Raw genomic sequence first — 17,830 nt, forward strand, 5'->3', positions numbered from 1 at the left:
AAACTGTTAGAATGAACTAACCACCCGTGCCTCTGTTGGGCAGCAATTGGAAGGTATACTTCATAAACTGTAGCTGAAAAGGACAGTAAGTTTCCAGAGAAAGATGGATCATCAAATAATGGTAGTTGTTTGTTTTATCATGAGATGACATAGTTTAGGGTATATTTAAAGCCAATGAAACAAAATTCTAGAGAAACTGATGTAATCAGCAGTCCAACTAAGCACAAAATCCACACCCAGTCACCTAGATTTTCTCAGTAAAATACAGCTTATCCTCTGACAAAGAATAGAAAAATGGAGACTGAAAAAACGGTGCAGAATAACAGAAAAAAAGGGATTTGTACAGTGAGCTGACCAAAAATAAGAAAGAAGAGAGCCACCAACCTTGACCTGGCTAAGGTGGCAAATCTGAGTCGCTACAGGAGGGGGAAGCACAAAGAGATTTGGGCACTGATTCAAGGCTAGGTTTTCATCGAGTGTCTAGTGCAAGTCAAAGGAGTGAAGGAGTTAAAGTGGTTGATAACAGAGTTCCAATAACTAACTTTATGCTGATGATCAATTCCTTAGTAGAGCTAGAAGAGAGGCCAGAAGAGAAGAGAAATCAATCAGGAAATTGAGCTTTCTATGAACCTAAAGAGTAGAAGGAGAATCTTCCCTCTCCCCCTAAATCTTAATGGTTTCTAGGTTACCTGTATACCAACCACCTGAGAGTTATTAGTACCAGTAAAAATAGTTTGCAATGGGTATAGTTCCAGGCACACTGATGGTTTTCATTACAGTAGCCCTAAAATTTTCAGTGCCTTTTTCTCTGTACCTTAAGATCCAATAATTTAATTTTAATTAATATAAAACCCCAACCAATCTCAATTTATTACTTCCCTAGATTAGTGAACCTCTCTGTTATCCTCTGCCCAACTGCCATAGAATCAGGAAGGTTTTTGGGCTCCTTAAAAGTATTACAGTTCAGCTCAATCGTTGCTATCTCAACCTTTCTCTAAAGAGGTTCCCTTGTACCAATTCCTTAGCCCCCGAAAGATCAACCCTAGTATATATTTTCCCCATTCACTAGACATCTAAGGAAAAGTGGGTCTTAGGCCTCTCTCCACCTGATTCCTAGGGTGATGTCTTATTTCCACTGAGTCCCTCCACTGGCTTAAAGCAAGGCACTTCATTTTTCATAGTTAATGATCCCAAGTCTCAGAGATTGAAGGTGTTGGCCCGTTTTTGTCGGAAAGAGCAACCTGCTCTAGGCTACATCTAAGCTACAGTGAGGCAAGTACAGACAAGTCAAAATTGCTTGAATGAAATAACTGCCTTGGCTACTTCACCGTCAGGGAGTACTCTGAGAAGGATAACACTCCCCAAGCCAGGCAACACCAGCCAGCCCAAAAGAGCTGATTTAAAAATTAATAAAGTGATACACACTTACAATTTTTGATGTGATTCCATTTAGGAAGAATGCAGCACTAACAATTAATTATAAACCTAATTCTTACTCTCGATCCCTTTCACTTCATTTATGCTAATAGAGCCTCATGGATAAAAAAAATCTGAAAAGACATGGAAGACATGATTCCTTATTACCATGATTAAGTGATTTCACTCCTGACCAGGACATCACTCACAACACAGGGCCCTAGAATGTTTCTGCTGGATGGGACCATGTATAGGTCCCTATGCAGGTTGGGCTGGCAAGCAAGTTATCTGAAGGGAATCAACACATGTGGATGGAAGACAGTGGCAGCAAACTGGGCACAGGGAGAAGTCAACCAACTACAGTCAGGCCAGTGAAGCCTTTACCTTGCCAGAGGTCTGGAGCAGACAGCCCATCAGGATGGCCCATGGAGGGCCTTTGTATTCTTGCCACATTCAGTCTTCAGATGTGGGCTGCCCCGGGAAGGGCATGTCTTTGGGCAAGGAGGCTCCCTGTAGCTGAGGCAATTCCCCAAGAAGCTGACAGCTGGAGGCGATCTGCAATCCCATCAGCCCGGACCCTTGGAGGGGACGCTGGGAGGTGCATTTCAATGACCACCACAGGTCTTTTAACAAGCAAAGACAAGACATGACTCCCCCAAGGTGACATACCTTGTCAAAAACAGAGGGTCCCAATCCATCTCTCCTTCACACTAATTAATCTAAACTGTGCTACGAGGCCAATCCTTTAGAAAGGGAAATGCCAACGTTTAGCAAAGGAACAGTGCCAAAGAAAGGCTGGAAACTCAAGGACAGAAAGAGAAATTTACAAGTCAGAAATCCTAAATCCCCACCTTAGTTACTCTGAAAGAAATGATCTACTAAGCACAGTACAAAATATACAGAAAACACTCGAGAAATATTAAAAATGACAACAAAATCCACAAGCATAAAAATAGTCTAAAGGGTTATTTTATTTCTTTCTAATTCTAAAATGATAACTTCTCTTATAATAGCCTTAGGATACTGGTACAATTGAAATGTTAGCAGAAAATAATAAACCACATTTGGACAGGAAAAAAAACCTGAAACTAAAGCAGCTGTAATAACATACTGCCACAAGGAAATAGTGTGTTCTAATTTTTAATTTTGCTTTTCAAAAACAAAGAAATCCAACAATAAAAATAAAAGGTGAAAAGCCCGGACCATAAAAACAAATATAAAAAGAGTTGCTCAATATTTCGGAGGCCTGTAGAGGCAGTTCCCATTCATCACTAATTATAGAAAGAGTGAACCTTAAGTTTTTAAATGGTCTTTGCTACCCAGAATGTAATTAGATATGATGTAGTAAATGGAGGCTTTACCACAAGCTAGCTACCAGGAGGCACAGAATGGGAAGAGAAGGTAAAGGAAAGAATCAGAGGAAGAATCAGAGGCAGCACCTAGAGAGAAGACGATTTGTTTTGTTTTGTTTTGTTTTGTTTTTAAAGAGACAGGATCTCAGTCTGTTGCCCAGGCTGGAGTGCAGGGGCATGATCACATCTCACTGCAGCCTTGGACTGCTGGGCTTAAGCAATCCTCCTGCCTCAGCCTCCTAAGTAGCTGGGACTACAGGCGTGAGCCATTGGGCCTGGCCCTGATTTGTTGTTGTTGTTGTTGTTGTTGTTTTTGTTTGGCCGGGGGGACATCATGGCTTTTATAGGCCTCACAGTCTCTGAAATATTACTAATAAGATTTCTTTGTATCCTATCAAAAAGCTAACTTCTGGTATGGCCTTAGAAGTCAGACTGTGGGCTCGAACTGCCTCAAATACTTGCCAGCCCTGTGATTTTTACATGGCACTTTATTTCTCTGTGTCTAGGTTCCCACATCTGAAAAACGGAGATTGTAACACCCATATCATAGATATGGTTTAAAAATTATTAAAGTGATACACACTTAAAATTTTTGATGTGATTCCATTTAGGAAGAATGTAGCACTAACAATTAATTACAAACCTAACTTTTATTCTCAATCCCTTATCTGAATAATGGAGATTGTAACACCCATATCATAGATGCAAGTCAAAAGAAAAAACTCCTTGTCAACGTGCTTAGCACAGGGTTTCACACTGTTAACTATTATCTCTATCGCTACCATTATTACAATTATTATTGCTATTATTAATCTAAATTTAATCCAGGTTGATGGCACCTAGATAGGTTTACCAAGACATTTTTCAGAAGCTAGCAAAATTACTTCATTAATAAACCAACCAACAGCAAGAACCCAAAACCCATAACTAAATAGTGCTTCTGAAATTCCTGAAATAGAACAAGGCGGCCAGGTACGGTGGCTCATGCCTGTAATCCCAGCACTTTGGGTGTCCGAAGTGGGTGAATCACCTGAGGTCAGGAGTTCGAGACCAGCGTGGACAACATGGTGAAACCCTGTCTCTACTAAAAATACAAAATACAAAAAAGTAGCCAGGTGTGGTGGCGCACGCCTATAATCCCAGCTACACGGGAGGCTGAGGCATGAGAATCGCTGGAACCCAGGAGGCGGAGGTTGCAGTGAACTGAGATCACGCCACCGCACTTCAGCTTGGATGACAGAGTGAGACTCCATCTCAAAAAAAAAAAAAAAATCACAAAAACGAACAAAGCACTTTTCTTCAGAGTTCAGAAGAAACAGCTGAGAATCCTGCAAGAGTTGTTAACATTCAGTGTGAGCATGAAGGAAGTGCACAGCACTGTCTGTGTTCTGTGATACAGACCCTCTCACTTTTCTAGTTCATCAGATGGGCCCGGGTTCCAGTCACCTTCCCACTTCACTTCACATCTCCCCTGAGAGGCAATACGACGGACGTCACAAACACAGCAAACATGGTCGGGGACAAGCTCACACACCTCTACAACAACAGCTCGTGGCAACACAACCGGCAGAAACACAGCAGGGCATGGCAAGGGTGTGTGAATGAGGCGCCTTTCAGCAGTTTCAGGATGCCTGGCCACTGTGTGGATGGGGTTAAAAATGACCGTGGCTCAAAGGAAAGAAGAAAAAGAAAAGGCTTTCTTCCCAGACAGATTCTAATGCGTGTGAACCAACATGTATTCTCCAAGCAGGTGGATTTTTCAACTTTAATTCCATTCCATAATTCTGCCAACTGAGTCTTACAGACAAAAAGCGAATTTGAACATTTATAAAATAGCAACATCGATCTGTAATAAAAGCTGACTACCAAAAGTCTAGGATGACAATATTTTTAAAACAATAAAGCAAACATATGCCTAAATGAAAGAAGCTACAACTTCACTGCTATTCTAAAATTTAAGTTTCTTTTTTTTTTTTTTTTTTTTTTGAGTCAGAGTCTCGTTCTGTCGCCCAGGCTGGAGTGCGGTGGCGCAATCTCGGCTCACTGCAACCTCCGCCTCTCAGGTTCAAGCGATTCTCCTGCCTCAGTCTCCCGAGTAGCTGGGACTACAGGCGCGTGCCACCACGCCCAGATAATTTTTTGTATTTTTAGTAGAGACGGGGGTTTCACCATGTTAGCCAGGATGGTCTTGATATCCTGACCTCATGATCTGCCCAACTCGGCCTCCCAAATTGCTGGTATTACAGGTGTGAGCCACCGCGCCTGGCCCAAATTTAAGATTCTTAATTCTTGGCCAGAATCATGCCCACTATGTCAGGACAGGCATCACAGTCAGAAAAGTCATATATTGCAAAAATTGTTCTTTGTAAGGAAACCCGCCATCTGGATTTGAAAGCTATGCAAATACAAATATAAAAAATAATACGAAGGAAAATCTGGGACCATATTTTCAGAGAGATATATATCCTGAAGCACCTTTGGGCAGCTTACATAATCTATACAGAGGCTAGCACGTGGCTTACTTTTTAAAATATCTCCTGGTGCAGATATGAAAGCCACCATCAGCACCAACAAGGCTGCGGTGCCACGGTCTGGTACACAACTCCTTCTTGCTCTCTGAGACTTGATAAGGGCAAATCAACCATGACCGTTAGTCTTTGATCGTATTACTCTTTCCTCATGTGCTCCCTGCTTTTACTGTCTTGTATTAACTTTCCTTCCCTTCCTTCCTCCTTCCATTTGTTCATATTTACACATTTATCTGATATTTTCTACTTACAAGGCATCTTTCACATTATCTTGTTTTATTCTCGAGTGAAGCAAGTATCATCACAACTTTTAAAAGTTAGAAAACTGGGACCTGAAATGCTACGTGACCCGTTCAGGACATCAGAGTAAAGGGATGAACAGGAGCTTCATTTTAAATTTTCTGATTCTACACTACTGTTTCTCCATGGTCATGAGTCGGCTGTCAATCATTTTTCTTCCCCTTGCCTCTTCTTTCCTTCTTTCCGTAGACTGTGCTACATCATGCTTGCTTTCCATGAGTACTTGTGTCACCTACTTGGTCATTTTTCACCCCATTCTTCTGCCCCTCCCCTTGCTTATCCGTTCCCAAGGCTAGTTCCACTTCTCAGGTGTCAGTGTGCATGTGCCTCACCAGGAGCCTTCCAGGAGCACAGTCTGGGCTCAGGTGGAGACGCCTTGCCTGTGTGCGCGGAGAACATCCTATGTTTCCCAAGGAGAGAGCTCAAGATCCAAGGCTCCACGGCTCTTTGAAGACAGGGAGTATGGCTAGTTTATTGAATATTGTGATGCCTGCAACAGGGTGCCAATCCAGTTTCTAAACCTCACCAACAGCAAATCATTTGATTATAGAAATGTGTAGGATGACATAAAGAAGGAAGATGCTAAAAAAAAGTCTCTCCATAGTTTGGCAATGGAAAAATTCAGATGAGCCTGAATCTTTCTGTTAAGACACAACACTATCTCCTTAAAATACTAGAATCCCTTCTACCTCATCCTGCCTCTAAAATGGCCTAAACAGCACAATCCATCTCCCTGCATTTGTGTTAAATAGATGATATAACTGTTTAAAATATCACAATTCCTTTCTTTTATGATGAAAGCAAAGAGATGCTGGCTATCATAGGTTTTTCACATCAGCAATTTCTATTTGAAACCTATTTCACTATTATATTACGCCATTTTAATGAAATATATCAAACCTAGAGACAGGAAGAGAAAATAGCAACCACCCATATACTCATTATTCAGTTTTACCAAACCATAACATTTTGTCATATTTAACTTTAGATTTTAAAAAATAAAACATTATAAATACATTTGAAACATGGTATCCACCTCTCCCTAATACCATTTCCCACTTCCTAGAAAAACATTATCCTGAAGTTGATGTGCACTTTTTGAAAATGTATTTATATTAAAAATATACAAGATTAGCTAGTGGTTTCTTATATGTTACATTAACTACGCATTTGGCAATATGGCAGTCAAGATACTCTAAAAAACCTTGCTAAAACAGAGCAGGAGAGGCTTAATAAATTACAACAAGATTCTCTTTAAATACATATTTGAGCTCAGGCATAAGCAGGGGAAATCTGGAGTATGAAAAAATAGAGGTGAATCAAGAAGAGTGAGTACTAAAGTCCCAGCTGGAAGAATGGTGACCATGAATCCTGCATAAGGCCAGAACTTTGTGCTATACTCTATTTCTCTACACCTTTGTCAACAATTTAAAATGTTAGATTTAAAAAATTATTTCCCATTTGAAAAAGCTCTTCATGGTTTTCTTTTGTTTTTCCCTGATTACTAATAAAGATAAGCATCTTTTCATATATTTATTGGTCATTTTATATATATATAATATATATATATATTTTATATATATATATAATATATATATATATTTTATATATATATATAATATATATATATATTTTATATATATATAATATATATATATATTTTATATATATATATAATATATATATATATTTTATATATATATATTATATATATATATATATTATATATATATATATAATATATATATATATCATTTGCCACCTTCATGTTCACTGATTTTTCTCTTCAGTTGCAATTTGTTTATATGGAGGAGTCCTTTATAAATGACAAATGTGTATTTGACATACCACTGGACTCCTGTTAGAATGGCTACAATTAAAATGACTAACCCTATCAAGTGTTGCTGAAGATGTACAGCAACTGGAATTTTCAGACTACTGGTGGGAATTGAGATGGTGCAACCCTTCAGAAAACAGTTTAGCAGCTTTTTTTTTTTTTTTTAAGTTAAACATACACCTCTTATTTGATCTAGTCATTCCACTCTTAGGTATTTACTCAAGAGGAGTGAAAACTTAGGACCCAGAAAGAATCATCCATGAATGTTCATGGACACTTTACTGGTAATAGCAAAAAACCGGAAACTACCCAAGTATCTACCAGTGAGTGGATGGATAAACAAATCACGGAATTGAATACCTTATAAATGCCAAATGTGTATTTCACATACCACTAGACCCCTGTTAGAATGGCGACAATTAAAATTACTAACCCTATCAAGTGTTGCTGAAGATGTACAGCAACTGGAATTTTCATAAACTACTGGTGGGAATCAAGATGGTACAACCACTTCAGAAAATAGCTTAGCAGTTTTTTTTGTTTGTTTAAGTTAAACATATACCTACGTCTATGAGGAGTGAAAACGTAGGACCCAGAAAGACTGATCCATGAATGTTCATAGATGCTTTACTGATAAGAGCAAAAAAACTGGAAACTACCCAGATACCTATCAATGAATGTATGGATAAACAAATCGTGGAATGGAATACTGATTAACAATAAAAAGGAATCAACTACTGATATACACTATGACATGGATGAATTTCAACATAATTATTTTAAATAAAACAAGCCAGACAAAAAAGATCACATAATCTAAGATTCCATTTATATAAACCTAAAATATGCAAACTAATTAATGGCACCAGAAAGCAGATCACACGTTGCCCGGGGTGAGATGTGGTAAGGGCAGAAGGGAAGGATCGCCTGTGAGCAGGAGGAAACTCCTGGGAACAATGAAGATGTTCAGGTATTGATTGTGCTGGTAGCTTCATGGCATGAACTTGCAAGATGTCAAAACTTGTATGATTGTGCAAGTATGTTCGTGTTCAGTTCATTGTATGTCAACTTATCAAAATGTACACTTTAGATACGTATAGCTTACTTTATATTAATTACACCTCAACAAAACTGATTTTTACAAAAGCTCACAAGAATAAGAGTAAAGGAGAATCCTAACCACAGTAGGTAATCTGTCTTCTCAGATAAGAAATATAAGTATTTCTTAAAGATAGTCACAATTAGGAAAATCCACTAACCTTCTCTTTATATTGTGATTTAAAAAAACAAAATATATCTCAATTAAGTTAAAAACAGTTGGAGGGGGAAGGTGGCATTACTGAAAACAAGTATTTTTCAAAAAATAAAGGCAAGTGACTAAGTGAGGTCTAGATTGTAACAATATTGTTCCTCCTTGAGGAAATATACTGTTAATGTTTTTGCTGTTGATAGTGGTAATCAGTATGGCAATATGTCAAGTTTTCCACTGGTTCATTCACATGGTTAAGAACTTTGCTCCACTGGGCCAGGCGTGGTGGCTCACGCCTGTAATCCCAGCACTTTGGGAGGCCGAAGCAGGTGGATCATGAGGTCAAGAGATAGAGACCATCTTGGCAAACATGGTGAAACCCCGTCTCTACTAAAAATACAAAAAATTAACCAGGCGTGGTGGTGGGCGCCTGTCGTCCCAGCTACTCAGGAGGCTGAGGCAGGAGAATGGCGTGAACCCGGGAGGCAGAGCGTGCAGTGAGCTGAGATCACCCCACTGCACCCTAGCCTGGGAGACAGAGCGAGACTCCATCTCAAAAAAAAAAAAAAAAAAGAACCTTGCTCCACCGATCACATCCTCATGTAATGATAACATCATAATATACTCCAAATCGGCCTGTATATTTTCACTCCACTGATGACATTGACCTAATCCATTATCATTCTTAGCAAACGTTATAATCGTTTTTCTTTCTCTAGCTAAAAGTTTCTGAGTGCCAATCTGAAGCCACAAGTGAAACATTTTGTACCTGACCTCATTAAGATTTTCAGTCAAATCGCAGTCAAAACTTTGTTTCATGCACGAAATTATTTAAAATATTATATCAAATTACCTTCAGGCTATGTGTGTAAAGTGTATATGAAATACAAATGAATTTCGTGTTTAGACTTGGCTCCCATCCCCAAGACATCTCATTATGTATATGCAAGAATTTCAGGCCGGGCGCAGTGGCTCATGCCTACAATCCCAACACTTTGGGAGGCTGAGGTGGGCAGATCACGAGGCCAAGAGTTTGAGAACAGCTTGGCCAACATGGTAAAACTCTGTCTCTACTAAAAATATAAAAATTAGCCAAGTGTGGTGACAGGCACCTAAAATCCCAGCTATTCAGAGGCTGAGGTAGGAGACTTCCTTGAACCTGGGAGGTGGAGGTTGCAGTGAGCCAAGATCGCACCACTGTACTCCAGCCTGGGTGACACAGCAAGACTCCGTCTCAGGGAAAAAAAAAAAAAAAGAATTTAAAAATCTGAAAAAAAAAAAAAAAAAAAAAAAAAACCCAAATCCAAAACACTTCTGTCCCAAGTATTTCAGATAAGAGATAGTCAACCTATGTTTGAGTACTTACCATCTCCAAAAAGATGTACCATGAGCCTGGTAAGCGTTTGCTTAAGATCAAACTCTACAAGCTTCACAGCCTCCATGGTGTGTGTCTCTTGTTTATGTGCAGAGCGAGAACTTTGTTCAAAGAGCTGCAGGCTTTCTCCATCCTTTATACCAGCAAATAACTGTAAACCAACAGGAAAGTATAAATAAAGAAAATATCCTGGCCCATCTATATCAGCTAACTTTAAAATTCTGCTAAGAATCTTTGATTTTTAAAAGTTATAATGTGGGAATAAGACTCATTAAGTCCTGTCAATAAACGTAATGAAATTAACATTCACTTAGTACAACTCTGAAGAAAGCACTACACAACAAGGTATGGAGGGTCTTCAGAGAATTAAGACACTCTTCTGATCTTTGCTAATCTGTTTTTGATTTGCATGAACTTATAGTCAGTTCCCAATAAGAGACATTATCCTCAATTCTAGTGGAAATACTAGTGAATCGCTTTCATACTCTAAAATTACATCCCTGACCATCCCACAGTGTCGAGGAATGAAATCCTGTAAGGTCCATGAAGGTAGGAAGCAAGCTGGAATTTGCTAGTCCTGTATCTCCAAAGCTCAAGGCAGAGCCTGAAACATGTCTCTGCCACTTACTATCTGTGTAAACTTAGGCAAGTGATATAGTAGCTAAGCCTTAGGGAATCATCGATAAAGTGGGAATAATAATAGTAAATTAGTAGATTTTATTACAAACAAAATAATATATAAAAAATACAAAGTATCTGGCACATTCCAATGGCTAAACAAGTTTTCCTCATTATTGTCATCATGATTATTAACCACAGCTATCATCAGTCATAAGCTGCTTTACCACTGAAATAAAGTAACTTTCTGGTTAGCGACACAGCAGGTCTTTACTTGGTAGAAGATTGGCTCAAAAGGGATAACTGAGCAAATGAATGTATCATTCTTCCCACCCAAAGTCCCATAATCAAACATAAAAAATGTTTTAATAAAAGAATGAATCAGCTGCCATTTCTAGTCATGTTGGTTTGGATAATTAGAACCAAACTTCCTGATAAATGCTATTGAAAAAATAACAGAAATTCTTAAAAGCATTGAGGAAGTAAAACTGAGATAGGAGTGACTGAACTCTACAGGAAGCATGAAGCCAGGAGTAAAAAATTAAAAAATAAAAATAAAAAATAAAGTAAGCACAAAGCCAGAGAGAAGCATTGAGAATATCTGTCTATCTAACCTACCAACTGAAAACCTGAACATGGGTTGTAACAACTTACCATGGAAGTGAGACAAAAGAGAAAACTTTGCTGTGGAACCAAGCTGGGGTGTTTGAGTCCCTAAAAGACTCATCCCCCTGATAAGGATGAGCACAAAAGTAAACCAGTCCTTGTGTAGACTTGCAGTCTTTAGTCAGGACTAAAGACAATAACAGCCGTCAATGCTTCCTCTAAAAATAATCTAGAGCAACAAGAAAAACAAATAAAACTATTGAACACAATGCCTTTGGCAGGCAGGCAGGCAGGAAGGAAGACCAGTCAAAACCTAGGGACAGAACTGTTACACTCCTACCCCACTGATAAGGCTTTGAAGTAAGCAAGAGCAAGCTGGAAAAAATGAGAGAAAGGAGAATGAGTGAGGTGCTAAGGTTGACTTTAGAAACTCAGAAAGTGTAAGTTACACTAAGTGTGAAAATCCTTTAAAAAGAGTCCTAGTAGACCTGAGCAAGGATCACAGAAAAGTGGTGTAAAAGCATGCCCAATTTGAAGTGACAGGCTTCCAAAACCCATAGTTACAATGGAAGAGAAAGGAGTTAATACAAAGTGAAAGACAAACTTTTCAATCGAGTAGGAAGAGAAAAAAGATGCAAACAAGAAAATTCAAGGTTGTGAAAGATAAAGCACAACTAAAAAATTAGAGGATTTACAAAACCATTCTCTAACTCACACCAAAAATAAATAAACCACTAAAGTGTGCATTGCTACACTAACAGAAGAGGGCACCAGAGACTAAGGAAGTCTTTTACACAACCAAAAAGGAACAACAAATAAATTCAATAAAAATATAGAAAATTATTACTCAAAAATCAGAAAGTCAATTCAAAAAAGCTCAACTAATGAAAATCCAACTTTTCTCCCACCCACCCCCCAAAACTAAGGAACACTAGAAAGAAACACAAATACTTAAAAACTAAGTTACATATGCTCAATCAAGCATTTAAGGATATAAATTGCTTTAGTCAGAAACTCAAAAATTAAGAACAAAAATAGAGAAAAAGTGAAAAGAGAATAGATTTAACTCAGAAAAAAAAAACAAAAGAAATAAAATCATCTCAGAAACAAAATCTAAATTCCAAAGCATGCAAGGGACAATGGAATCAATCAAGATTTAATAAGGGGGCATTGAAGAAAAGGAGAAAAACAACCAGAAGGAGGATGGTAAAATAAAGAAAGAAGAATCAGAGAGAAAGTGGTAGAAATGGAACACAGGCAAAGAAGGAATTACATTTATATAATTGGAGTCCGTTAAAGAGGGAAAAAAAACAATGGAGCAGAACTAATACCAGATAAAATGGGTACCTGTGAAAAAGAACCTGGAAGGATCAAATATAGGACATATTCTTATAAAACAGATTTCACAAATAATAATGGGGAAAATCGTCAAGACCTCTAGGCAAAAAGATCAACTAATGTAGAAGAGTAAAGTAATCAGAGTGGCATCAGATTCTTCAAAAACAACACAGAAACAAGACAACAATGAAGCCACATTTTCAAACAACTCAATTTTTAAAAATGTGGGCCGAGAAGTTTATATCCATCAATGCTGTCCTTAAAGCACGAAGTCTACAGAAAAAAACGTGAAACACACAAGAGCGTAGGGAATGTCACATTAATGAGCTCTTTCTGAAGAATTTACCAAAGGATGAGCCTTGTTCAAGTAATAAATAACTAGGAAAATTTCAGCACAAAACAAATGGAGAACATGTTAATACATAAAAATTACAGATTTCAGACTAAAAGCTGGTGATTACATTGAAAGACTAATACCCAACTGTTATATGTTCTGACAAAGTAGACATAACGTAACTAAACAATGGAAGAAAGAAGCAAAGAGGAAAGTAGAATATACTGATTATGGCATAGGCAATAGTTAAAGAATACTTTTACTAAAAACAAAGTTAACTTTGAGGGATAAGGGAATTTAAAAGTTTTAAGTATAAAAGCAACCATTAAAACAAAAATATAACCTTTGTAAAGAGCAACAAAAATTTCAATTCAAATGCATAATAAAACATATATTGTAGAGAAATAAAATATAACATGTTATGACATATATAACACCACATTATGATAGAGTTGAGATCAAATATATCAATAACTCAATAAATGTGAAAGTCATATCAATAAATATGAACAGGCTTAATTCACCTCTTAAAAAAAATAAATCTGGCCACAAAGCATGACTCAACTATACAAAAGATACACCTAAAGCAATGTTAAAAACAAATGGATGGACAGAATATAACAGGCAAATGGATACAATAAAAAAGCAAGCACAGCATTCTTAAAATCAGAAAAAGTAGAATTCAAGCAAAAAAACACCAAGCAAGACAAAGAAGATCTTGTATTAATGCTAAAAGTTTCAAATCACAATGAAGGTATAATACTTATGAATATCTATATATCAATAAGACAATTATTACCTTTGTGTAGAAAGAACCATAGGGGATGCAAAAGACACACATAGAAACACATTAATATTAATGATAATAGGAAACTTTAATACACCATTCTTAGTATAAGATCACATGTGCAAAATTAACAAGATAAAAGACCTAAAAACATAATTAGGAAATGAAATCATGTGTGTATACATAAATATGTATATGTATATTTTACACACACATACATACACACACATTAAACTTACTCCCTTCATAATGAAAAATACATTTTATTTTCAAGGTCCCAGAGAATATTAACAAAAATTGATCACATAGTAAGTCACAAAGAAATAAGTATATTCCATAAAGAAGAAATAATAAACTATACTCTCTGATTAAAATACAATAAAACTAAAAATCATTAGCAACATACAAACACACACACACACACACACACACACACGTCTTTCCACCTGAAAACTGACAAAAAAAGAAGGGGAACAAAAGTTAGGAAACATAGACCACAAAGAGGTAATACCACTAATGTAAAGAAACTTAAAAGTTGACAAAGGGCCAAAAACTCCATAGAAAATGAACAGACAATTCACCAAAAAAAAGATATGAAAATGACCCCTGAACATATGAAAAGGAATTCAAACTTAAAGAGCAAATTAAGCAAATTAAAATAACACTGACATAATACTTCCATCACAATGGCAAAAATTTAAAAGCCAGACAACATATTCTTTTGAATACGTTGAAGCTTTGGAAAATAAGTACAGTCATACTTTGCTGGTGAAAATGGAAACTGGTAGAACCCTTTAGGAGATTAATTTGACAATATCCAACAAAACTACGTATCTGTTGATCTCTTGACCCAGTCCTTCCATTTCTAACTACTTACTCTGAAAACATACTTCCAACATTAATACATATGCATAAAATTTTCATTTTAGTATTGTTTTTAACTGCACCATATTTTTTTTAAAAAGTCTTACATTGGAAAGATGTTAAATAAACTATGGTCTACCTATACAATACAGTACTTCTGCAGGTGTAATAAAGAACGAGGAAGATCTCTCTGAACTGATACGGAATGATTTTCAAGATATACTGGTAAGTAAAAAAGGCAAAGTGCAAGACAGCATATATTACTTGCTACCTTTCATGTAAGAAATAAAAAAATACACATGAATCATCTCATTTGTGAAAAGAAAGAAGAATAAGCTAGGAATAACAGAAATAAATCACCTACAGAGAGGTGGGTAGAAACAGGATGGAAAAAATGGTTGAGTGGGAATGGAGTATAACGAATGGCAGAGTGGAGGTCATGACCTCTAAGTAAACCTTGTACAGTTCTGAGTTTTAGAAGGATGTTAATATTTTATCTACGTAAAACATTAAAAATAATATCCTGACACCTGCAATCCCAGCACTTTGTGAGGCTGAGGCAGGAGGATCACTTGAGGTCTGGAGTTCAAGACCAGCCTGGCCAACATGGCAAAACCCCGTCTCTACCAAAAAATACAAAAATTAGCCAGGCGTGGCACATGCCTGTGGTCCCAGCTACTTGGGAGGCTGAGACAAGAGAATCACTTGAACCCAGGAGGCAGGAGTTGCAGTGGGCCTACATCACGCCACTGTACTCCAGCCTGGGCAACAAAAGGAGACTCCATCTCAATGATGATGATGATAATAATAATAATAATAAATATAAAATCTACCCAGAATAATAATAATAATAATAAATATAAAATCTACCCAGAGGTGGGAAGAATCCAAATGGAATACAAACAGTAATGATGGACAGAAGTTTATTCTAAATAAATGACAGCCACTTAAAGAGAGTGGAGAAGAAAAGAATTAACCAAAATAACTTTCAAAAACAGTATTTTAACTAAATATTTTAAGTGAAAAACAAAATAACCATAGCAAATATTGTACACCAGTTAGCAAATTTTTTCCACAGAGGTATGTGTTAACAATTATGAAACTACCTTATGTTCATTCCAGGACTGAACAAGAAAGTAAATATATCATGAGTAAGAAGAACCAGGTTTCTCACTGTCACTGTCAAAGGCAATGCGGAGGGCTAGAATGAGCCATGTGGTGTTGGCTTAGATTGGAGGTACCCATATGAATTCATATTTTGTAACATATATGCAGATACATCAATACAGAAATAGAAGTAGGTATATATATTTCCTAGCTCTGTCACTGGAGGGGGCCTACAAGTAATGATATCCCTAGGGCAATAAGTACACTCAGGTCCAGGCTTCTAAATACCATTCTTTAATAAAAAAGGAGCAGAGTTTCTTAAAGAAATGACTGATTCCAGGGCTGGGGTGGAGAAAGTAAAAGATGAATCTGGGATATCTCATGGGCACAAAAAATGATAACATGTCAGAGGACACAGGAGACTACTTGAGGGGGCTCCCAAAGACCAAATCTGGGTAAATTTCAGCAATAAAATAAATCATTTTAGTAATAGGTTATAACCCATACAATAACCAAATATTCATGAAGCCATACTGATATAAATAATTAAATAAATGTATAGGAGAGAAGGTAAAGGTCTTCCTTACAGTAAAATTCTAATTAATACCTTTAGAATAAATTAGAAAGAAAATAACCATTTGACAAACACCACAATAATTTCAGGCAAAAATTATCAATGGAATCCAAAGTTAATAGGGCAAAATATTATGAGAACTATTTATACAGTCTCAAAGTATCTTCCTGCAAACACTATTAACTACAAAGGGGAAAATAATAATGGCGGAGAATCCTAATAGATGCCACATTTACCAAGTGATCAAAGTTAACATATCAACACCACGTTCTTCATGATATAACGCACTAAGGGCACAACAAAATCTCCATGGCATTTTCATCAAAAATGTAGAATATGAATTTCACTATGAGAAAATACCAAATTATGTCAAGTTGAGAAACATTACACAAAATATATGGCCAGTACCTTTCAAACATATCAAAGTCACGATAAACAAAGAAAGACTGAGTAACAATATATGGCCAGTACCTTTCAAACATATCAAAGTCATGATAAACAAAGAAAGACTGAGTAACAATATATGGCCAGTACTCTTCAAACATATCAGAGTCACGATAAACAAAGAAAGACTGAGTAACAATATATGGCCAGTACCTTTCAAACATATCAAAGTCATAATAAACAAAGAAAGACTGAGTAACAGTATATGGCCAGTACTCTTCAAACATATCAGAGTCATAATAAACAAAGAAAGACTGAGTAACCATCCCAATTTAATAAAGGAGATGGAGACATGAAAAATATAACATGTAATCCTAGGTTGAATTCTAGTCCAGAAAAAGGACATGTTTTTAAACTTAAGCAAACACATTTTTCAATTTTCCATGTCCTGTTTAATTCTTTCTCAAATCAGTATAGTCTCTTTTTTTAAATAAAGACTTTTTTAAGAGCAGTTTTAGGTTCACAGGAAAATTGAGAGGAAGATACAAAGATATCCCGTATTAATTCCCCCTCCACACATGCACAGCCTCCTCCACTATCAACATCCTCCACCAGAGAGGTACACTTGTTAGACTAGATGGACTTACACTGACACATTATAATCACCCAAAGTCCTTAGTTTACCTTAGGGCTCACTCTTGGAGTTGTACATTCTATGGGTTTAAGCAAATGTCGAACATAACATCCACCATTAGTATCATACAGTGTTTTCAGTGCCCTAAAAATCTTCTACGCTCAGCCAATTCATCACTCTCTCCCCATTGGGCCCTGATAATCACTGCTCTTTTCACTGTGTCCCTAGCTTTGTGTTTTCCAGAACATCATATAGAGGGAAACATAGAGTATGGGGCCCTTTCAGCTTGTCTTCCTTCTTGAGTAATATGCATGTACATTTCCCCCATGTCTTCTCATTGATTAATAACTCATGTATGATCTTCTGTTAAAAACTATTTTTATTACTTACACATATTTGAGATTGTATTTTCTACTTCTTTAAAGATTTCATACAGTTATTCTATACTTTGCGCCAAGGAATTCAAATAGCTGAAGCAATTGGGTGTGATTTCTGCTGATTTTCACACAGGATAGTTTGTGTGTGGT

The 17,830-nt window shown here is 36.8% G+C and overlaps 1 protein-coding gene across 21 annotated transcripts in view; it reads right to left on the reverse strand.

Annotated features, from left to right (window-relative positions):
• Window positions 1-17,830, reverse strand: part of FARS2 (phenylalanyl-tRNA synthetase 2, mitochondrial) — a 524,433-nt gene that overhangs the window by 346,706 nt on the left and 159,897 nt on the right. For all 21 annotated transcript variants that reach the window (XM_063632667.1, XM_063632663.1, XM_055263664.2 and 18 more), the window contains one exon: window positions 10,049-10,208. In XM_063632667.1, coding sequence (XP_063488737.1) covers window positions 10,049-10,208 — 160 coding nt within the window. The remainder of the gene's footprint in view (window positions 1-10,048; window positions 10,209-17,830) is intronic.

This window comes from Symphalangus syndactylus, chromosome 23 (genome assembly GCF_028878055.3).
Source record: "Symphalangus syndactylus isolate Jambi chromosome 23, NHGRI_mSymSyn1-v2.1_pri, whole genome shotgun sequence".
In the NCBI taxonomy this organism is placed as follows: Eukaryota; Metazoa; Chordata; class Mammalia; order Primates; family Hylobatidae; genus Symphalangus; species Symphalangus syndactylus.